We start from the raw sequence: 7833 nt of genomic DNA on the forward strand, positions 1-7833 counted from the left end.
AGGGTATATGTACCGTTGACACTTGAACAGTGCAAGGATCACAGGTGCAGACCCCTGCTTGCATAGTCAAAAATCTGTGTAAATTTTTACTTCCTCTAGAACTTAACTGCTAGCACCCTACTGTTGACTGAAATCCTTATAGTAACATAAACAGTTGATAAACAGATATCTTGTATGTTACATGTCTTCTGTACTGCATTCTAAAGCTAAAGAATAGAAAATCTTAGAGCAACTACATTTATAGTACTGTATAGGTGGACTTGTGCAATTGAAAGCCATGTTGTACTGTGATGGTATTAATATTCAGCTTTTCTAAGTTAACATTCTGGAGGCTTCAATATATTTTACATTTCAAATAGTAAGCAACAGTTTTCATCCTTCCTTAGGGTATTTTAATAACCTTTTTATTGCTAAATCCTTTGGGTTTGTTTATAAGATTGGAATTGATGTAAAAGGTATACAGATTTTGTTTACCAATTATATCTAAGTATTTTTCTCAGAAGTTTTCTATTAGTGTTTATCACTTGTAATTTTACATACATTGTGTTACATTAGTTTCAGGCTCATAATAGTTGTTCAACACTACACCTTTCTCTATGCTCACTGTAGCTTACCATTTGTCACCATATACCTCTGTTACAGTATCATTGACTATATTCCCTGTCCTGTACTCTTTGTGGACGTACTATGTTCATAACTGAAAGCTTGTACGTCCCACTCCGCTTCACCTATTTTACCCATCCCTACACCCTCCTCTCCTCCAGCAGTCACCGTTTTGTCCTCTATGGGTGTGCTTCTGCTTGTTTTGTTTGTTCATGTGTATTTGTGTTTATTTCTGTTGCCACTTTATTCTGCTAGCAGTTCTTGGCTTGGAGATTTTCATATTATTTTAATTTTATATAGCAGAAGAGGACCTTTGAAAATATTCCTAGATTAATGCAGTCCAGGAATTAGGAATTTCTTTTTCCTAATGCCTAGGCACAGTGATTAGAATGCCATTTATTTATCAGTCCAAACTCTTCTGTTTTTTTTTAATGAATCGTATTTGTAATACATTCTGAGGCAAATGAAGATAACCTCTTCAGTTGATTTGATAAATGAACCGTTACATGTTATAAAAGATTGTTTTATATGCAGTAGTTTGTCACATGCTCTTCGCATTGTTTATATTCGTGGTTTACCATAGAGATTGAGCTTTGGATTCTTGTGTTCTTTTGGTAACACCAAATTCTTTTTTTTTTTTTTTTTTCCTCAAGATTTTATTTATTGTCAGAGAGCAAGTGTGAGAGCGTGCACAAGTAGAGGGGAGTGGCAGGCAAGAAGTGGGCTCCACTTAGCAGTGAGTCTGCTTCTCCCTTCCCCTCTAATCTGTCTCTCTTTCAGTCTCTCTCAAATAAAATCCTAAAAAAAAAGAATTAAAAAAGAAGGAAGCAGTTTCCTCACTGAGCAAGGAGCCCGATGTGGAACTCGATCCTAGGACCCTGGGATGGTGATCTGAGCTGAAGGCAGACGCTTAACTGATAGAGCCTCCCAGGTGTCCAGATAATATCAAAATCTTTTTTTTATTTTATGTTTTTTTAGCTTTGGTTAATGATAAACTTGGTATACATATTATTTGCTGTATGGCCATAACTACTTTAAATGTTAATTTAGAGTTAGGAAATTCATTATTTGGGATGTTTGGGTAGCTCAGTTGGTAATTGTCTGACTTGGCTCAGGTCATGGTCTCAGGTTCCTGGGATCAAGCCTGGTATGTTGGACTCCCAGGAAAACTGGGGGAGTCTGCTTCTCTGTCACCCTCTGCCCCTCCCCATGCTCATGTGCACACATGGGCACCAGCTCTCTCAAAGTCTTTTTAAAAAATTCGTTAAGCTTTGTTCTGAACAGTGCCTTAAATCCTGTTTATTTTCTCCAGTGCACTACACTGCTAACATCAATGATTTTTAAATTAGTTAAGTGAATTCATACTTGACATATTTTTATACAGATGAATATGTAACTTTTAAAAGTTTGAATGGTGTCTGATAGACCTTAATACTTTCTCTTAACAGAGAAGAAGAAGTTGGATGGGATACAGAGATTAAGGATGATGTGATTGAAGAATGTAATAAACATGGAGGAGTTATTCATATTTATGTTGACAAAAATTCAGCTCAGGTATCTTTTTTTTCCCTCTAACGCCAGAAAAGTTTAATCTGCCCTTTATGCACCTCATCTCAGGTGTTATGATATTAATAAAGATAGAATGTTTTACTCTTTTATGACTTAGTCTTCATACATACTTGCGGCATATTACCACTGTCCCAGGAAGTTTTTGTTTTGTTTTATAATTCTGATAAATTTTAACGTAGTGACTAAATATATATTCCCCAACATAAGGACACTCCTCTAATAGTAAGATTAGATCAGACCATAGTATGGCAATGTTGCTGGTAGTGTTGAAAGTTTGCCATGAAATACTGTCCTCTTCATTCTTCAGCTGCTTTCAAGTCACAGAAAAAAAGAATACGACAAGTTCGGGGAGGGTAAATTAATTTCATTAAATTCCTAGGTGTACATACTAGCTAATGCAAAAGTATTTGGTTATAGAGCTCTTGGTTGTGTGTTTTTTTTTTTTTTTAATTTAACAGGAAATTTGGAAAAATTGTATACATCCCTTATCTTTTTATTAATTGTTATTTCAGGGCAACGTGTATGTGAAGTGCCCATCAATTGCTGCAGCCATTGCTGCTGTCAATGCATTGCATGGCAGGTGGTTTGCCGGTGAGTTTCATCTGTTTTTCTGATTATTATGAAGGATGTAATTTTAGTGAAAATGCTAAACCCTCATATCTGCTTCTTTCAACAGGTAAAATGATAACAGCAGCATATGTACCTCTTCCAACTTATCACAACCTCTTCCCTGATTCTATGACAGCAACACAACTACTGGTTCCAAGTAGACGATGAAGGAAGATATAGTCCCTTATGTACATAGCTTTTTTTCTTTCTTGAGAATTCATCTTGAGTTATCTTTTATTTAGATAAAAATAAAGAGGCAAGGGTCTACTGTCATTTGTATACAATTCCTGTTACCTTGAAAAAATAAAAATGTTAACAGGAATGCAGTGTGCTCATTATCCCTAACTAGCAAATCCCACTGTATACAAAGCTGTTCTCTTGTTCTGCCTTTTAAATGTACATGTAGAAATTTACATTAAGGATCTATAGGAATAGCTCTAGGGGGGGAACAGATGTGCTTAATGTAAAAAGGCAGACAGAGATGTAATTATGTTTTTAATGTTTCAGAAGCCTAACTTTTTACACAGCAGTTACATTACACGTTTCACTAATGTTGATACTTGGCTAATGGTTTAGCAGAGGTTTCTGGAGTACACATTTAGTGTATGGAAATTCAAGACAGCTAAAGGGCTGTTTGATTAACATCTCATCTTGCATCGTGATCAATTGGCAAGAAAAGGAGTTTTCAAGATTACATTTCTGGATGCTATCTTTTCAATTAATGTATCTGTAAAAGTTTCTTTGTAAATATTATGTGTTCTGATGTGTCTAAGATTCCAAACAAAATGATCCCTGCATTTCCTCAAGATGTTTAGTGACAGTCTGGTAAGCAGAGCAGTCTGAGCAAGAAATAGGAAATGCAGAAATAGGTTTTGTCTGGTTGCATATAATCTTTGCTCTTTTTAAGCTCTGTGAGCTCTGAAATATATTTTTGGGTTACTTCAGTGTGTTTGACAAGACAGCTTGATATTTCTATCAAACAAATGACTTTCATATTGCAACAACCTTTGTAAGAACCACTCAAATAAAATTCTCTTAAAAAGGCCATAAGAAATCTTCATTTTTAAAATGTTTTGAAGTCCTAGAAACTTGAAAGTAGAATATTAGTTTCTTTGACTTTTAGTAGTCATTCAAGACTTCCTTCTTGGGGAAAATGCTTAGTGTGCAGAGTTTGGGAAGATTGTTGCCCTCAAGTTGTTTCTGTTACATTCCTCCATTTTACCATATTTTAGCACTGTACTTTTTAGGGTAATGAATCAAAACCTTAGGGATTTTCCAACAAGAAAATGAAACATTTAATTAGCCCTTAAACCTGGGTATTCTTGTCTCTACTATGTTAGGGCATCTCTGTGAAAAAATGTTTCACTATTTAAATACCAAAATGGTTAAAGTTGAAACATTTAACTGATTTCCCAAACTGAGCTGCATGTTATTTTATTAAGGAATTGAGCTTTAAGTGTATTTAGGCAATAAGCCATTTATATTCTGAACTCCGCTTCAAGTTTTTGTATCTACCTTGAACCTTTGAATAGGCCATGTTGCTCCTAATGGAATGATTAACTTCCAGTGTTGATTTCCTCACCTGCTGCTTTCTACTCTTATCGATTTATTAGTGTTAAGGCATAAATTTTATAGGTTTATTCATTTGTGAAAATAATTAGTTGAATCTGGAGGCATCACGATTTTATACTAACCGATCCTTTCTGATGACACTGAAAATTACTTAATTGCTTCAGTTACTGAACCTAAAGAAAATTTCCAAGATGCAAGTTTATTTTTCAACAATAGGCAGCAGTGTTTTGGGGGGCAGACTTACTACTTCAATAGTTTTTTTCTTTCCCAAAGTATCTTCATAATTAAATTTTTTATTCTTGATTGATACTCTATCTGCTTTGTTCTGTCATTACTTTCTGGGGAGCTGGGGCCACAAACTTAATTATAATCTCATGTTAAAAAGAGGTAGTGTTAAAACATTTCCCTACTGCCACAGAATGAAATTTGGGTTGTGAATGATACTAAAGCAAATATGGTACAAGTAATCTGAGTAGTGTGACAAAGTAATCATGTGAATTCCGAGTGAATGTTAGAAGTAATCCATTCCTGAGACAGCATCCCACACTGGGAAACCTAGCTGCTGTAGCTATTTTGGTAGTGTCCTTATGACCTCCCAAATATTGCCAGTGTAGTTTTTTGGTGTGTGTGTGTGTGTGTTTAAGTATTTATTTGACAGAGACACAATGAGGGAACAGAAGCAGAGGGAGTGGGAGAGGGAGAAGCCGGCTTCCTGCTGAGCAGGAGCCCAATGCGGGGCTCTATCCTGGGACCCTAGGATCATAACCCCAGCTGAAGGCAGAGGCTTTAACCCACTGAGCTACCCAGGCGCCCCTGCCAGTGTAGTTTCTTATGTCCATCATTATGTTACCATTTTCCTTGAGGGGCAATACAGTTCAAAGCAAAGTCTGTCAAGGGCTGTGTGGCTGGAGTAGGGGAGAGGCACTTGCCCTTATTACAAAGAACCGATTTTATGAACACAACTGAATTGTGTGTATAAAGCAGGGGGTCATTTTACAAAATTGACCTCCTCGTGGATGGCTGGTTAGAAAATTGGGAGGTTTATGACATTAAGCTACATTGTGTCAGTTTGTTGAATTTGTTTCCCAGTGGTTGATTTTTTTTTTTTTTTTTAAAGATTTTATTTATTTGACAGAGACCAGAAGTGGGCAGAGAGGCAGGCAGGGAGAGAGAGAGAGAGAGAAGCAGGCTCCTACGAGCAGAGAGCCTGATGTGGGGTTTGATCCCAGGGCCCTGAGATCACGACCTGAGCCTAAGGCACAGGCTTTAACCCACTGAGCCACCCAGGCGCCCCTCCCAGTGGATGATTTGTTCTTTTTCTGAAGTCTGCACAAAATCTGAAGGACAATTTTTGGATGAGTATAACTTCGGAAATTAGACTTGGGTTAACACTACCTTTTGCAGTGCGACCTTGAGGAAATCTAAACTTAGTTTTTCACCTTTAAAATGGTGAGAACAGGGGCGCCTGGGTGGCTTAGAGGGTCAAAGCCTCTGCCTTCGGCTCTGGTCGTGATCCCAGGGTCTTGGGATAGAGCCCCACATTGCTCTCTGCTCATCAGGGAGCCTGTTACCCCCCACCCCTCTCTCTGCCTCCTTGTGATCTGTCAAATAAATAAATCTTTAAAATGGTGAGAAACAGCATCAACCTTATGGGGTTGAATAGTAGTTTATTAGAATCCACAGTAAGTTCCAGGCATGGAAAATTTTCCTAATTTTGGATTAACAGTATTTAAGAAACAGAACCCAAACCTACTCATTGTTCCGCCTCTGAAGCTTTCTCTAAGATGGGTTATAGGTGGGAAGTGAAGAAAAAAATGCCTTTAACACACTCCGACTACTCAAAGGCTTGTTTTATTATAGTACATGAGCTGGGACTGATGGGAAGGGGTAGCTGTACTGGGCAACCACTGCCCTGATTAGCATCGGATGCCCATCCCGATGGCCATGAATGTGCCAAAAGTGCCGCCACTCTGCATCATGGTTTTCCCGATTCCGCCCATCAGCTCCCGACCCCGCATTCCGATCCTAGAAGAGGAGGAAACGAAGATGGGGCCAACTGGGAACAAAAATACAAGAAATGGCATTAACTGCCCTTTTCCAATTTGTGTTCCTAGTAAATTACTCTTGAAGCCTGCCAAGACATTATCTTTTCCCACCTGAGGTGGGTAATGACTAAGAAAACAATGCATCAGGGTCTCTAGGGGTATTCTGATGAATATCCTATGACCTGCCTTCAGTTTGTGGGAGGCAACTGATGCAAAGTAGATTGAGAAACTAGTTTTTTGTTTTGCTTTTACCTCCAGGATATAATCTATGTATAAAATACCCATATGCTCCAATAAAGACATCTGTCTTTCTGATGGTTTCCTGGTTTAAAGCAATGATTGTGGAGTCAGATCTGTGTTCATGCCCCAGCTCTGCAATTTACAGGCTGTGCTAACTCTGAAATGGGGATCATAACCACGGGATTGTGAGAACACATGCAGCATTTAGACCAGTGATTCACACTGGATAAGTGCTCAGTAAATGGTAACTTACACTATGGAAAAGTGGGAAGAAGAATCTACTACACGTGAAAATGACATTTGGGGTGTAGGTTTAGAGTTTATCTGCTCCGTATCTATATCTTGTTTGCTGGACAGTAAAATTACTCAACTTAGTTTCATGATGCGCAACTAGAAATAAAAATAGCGACAGTAGCAACAACCATTTATTGAGCACTTAATATATGCCACATTCTGTGGGACGTGTGCTCTGATTAGACCCTTAAAACTCTATGAGGTAGATGTTACTGACCTCTTTCCACACTTAAGGAAACCCAGACTCCAACGTGCTTAAGGTTACAGAAGGAGTAGAGTCAGAATTTCTGACTTTCAGTTTGAGTCAGAACTCGTATTCTCAAGCGCCGAGGCTTCCAACCTTTTCTTGCAGACTGAAGGTGAGTAGGAAATCTGTCTCGCTCGTTAAAGGACAGCGAGGGAACTGAAACGAAGTAGGCTCTATCCAGGCTGCCGGCCAAGAGGCGCGGGACGGGCAGGTCCTGTAGTCCCGCCCAGAGATCACCGCCCGCGCCCCTCACCTGAGACAGGAAAAGGTGCCGAAGAGCGCCCCGGCCGCCATGCCCACTGCGCAGCCCATCACAAAGCCCATCTTCACACGGTCGAAGCAGCTCGGCTGGGACTGCCCGTAGGGCCCCACCGCCACCGGCATCTGCGGGTTTCGAAGGTTAGGGGAGTGTGGGCCTAGCCGTCTGCCCGAATAGGGCGGGGGCCGGGGGGGGGGGAAGGGTGGGGAGCGGATCCAAGGGTTCGGGGAAGTCCAGGGAGGAAAATAAGCGCGTAACCCGACTCCATCACCCTCTTAGTGTTCGGGTCCCCGCGCCGCGGCGTCCCCCACCTCACCTCGTTCGCGGGTTCGGTCGCTCAGCTCTACGTCTCTCACAAAACGCGAGGCGGAGCGCGCCCGCGACCGGAGGAACTG

The 7833-nt window shown here is 40.0% G+C and overlaps 2 protein-coding genes across 6 annotated transcripts in view; one reads left to right on the forward strand and one right to left on the reverse strand.

The window, feature by feature from the left end:
- The window catches only part of RBM39 (RNA binding motif protein 39), a 33482-nt gene extending 29654 nt beyond the window's left edge, over positions 1-3828 (forward strand). For all 5 annotated transcript variants that reach the window (XM_032858758.1, XM_032858757.1, XM_032858759.1 and 2 more), the window contains 3 exons: positions 2052-2157; positions 2685-2763; positions 2849-3828. In XM_032858758.1, the coding sequence (XP_032714649.1) occupies positions 2052-2157; positions 2685-2763; positions 2849-2949 (286 nt within the window). In that variant the 3' untranslated portion in view covers positions 2950-3828. The remainder of the gene's footprint in view (positions 1-2051; positions 2158-2684; positions 2764-2848) is intronic.
- A 2357-nt stretch (positions 3829-6185) lies between these two features.
- On the reverse strand, positions 6186-7832 carry ROMO1 (reactive oxygen species modulator 1). The gene is made up of 3 exons (XM_032858763.1): positions 7755-7832; positions 7433-7563; positions 6186-6378 (listed from the first exon to the last, which is right to left on the reverse strand). The coding sequence occupies exons 2-3, from the start codon at positions 7561-7563 to the stop codon at positions 6270-6272; spliced, it is 240 nt and encodes a 79-aa protein (XP_032714654.1). The 5' UTR covers positions 7755-7832; the 3' UTR covers positions 6186-6269.
- Position 7833: the final 1 nt, after the last annotated feature.

Source organism: Lontra canadensis, unplaced genomic scaffold, assembly GCF_010015895.1.
Source record: "Lontra canadensis isolate GAN:19392208 unplaced genomic scaffold, GSC_riverotter_1.0 scaffold16, whole genome shotgun sequence".
Lineage (NCBI taxonomy): Eukaryota > Metazoa > Chordata > Mammalia > Carnivora > Mustelidae > Lontra > Lontra canadensis.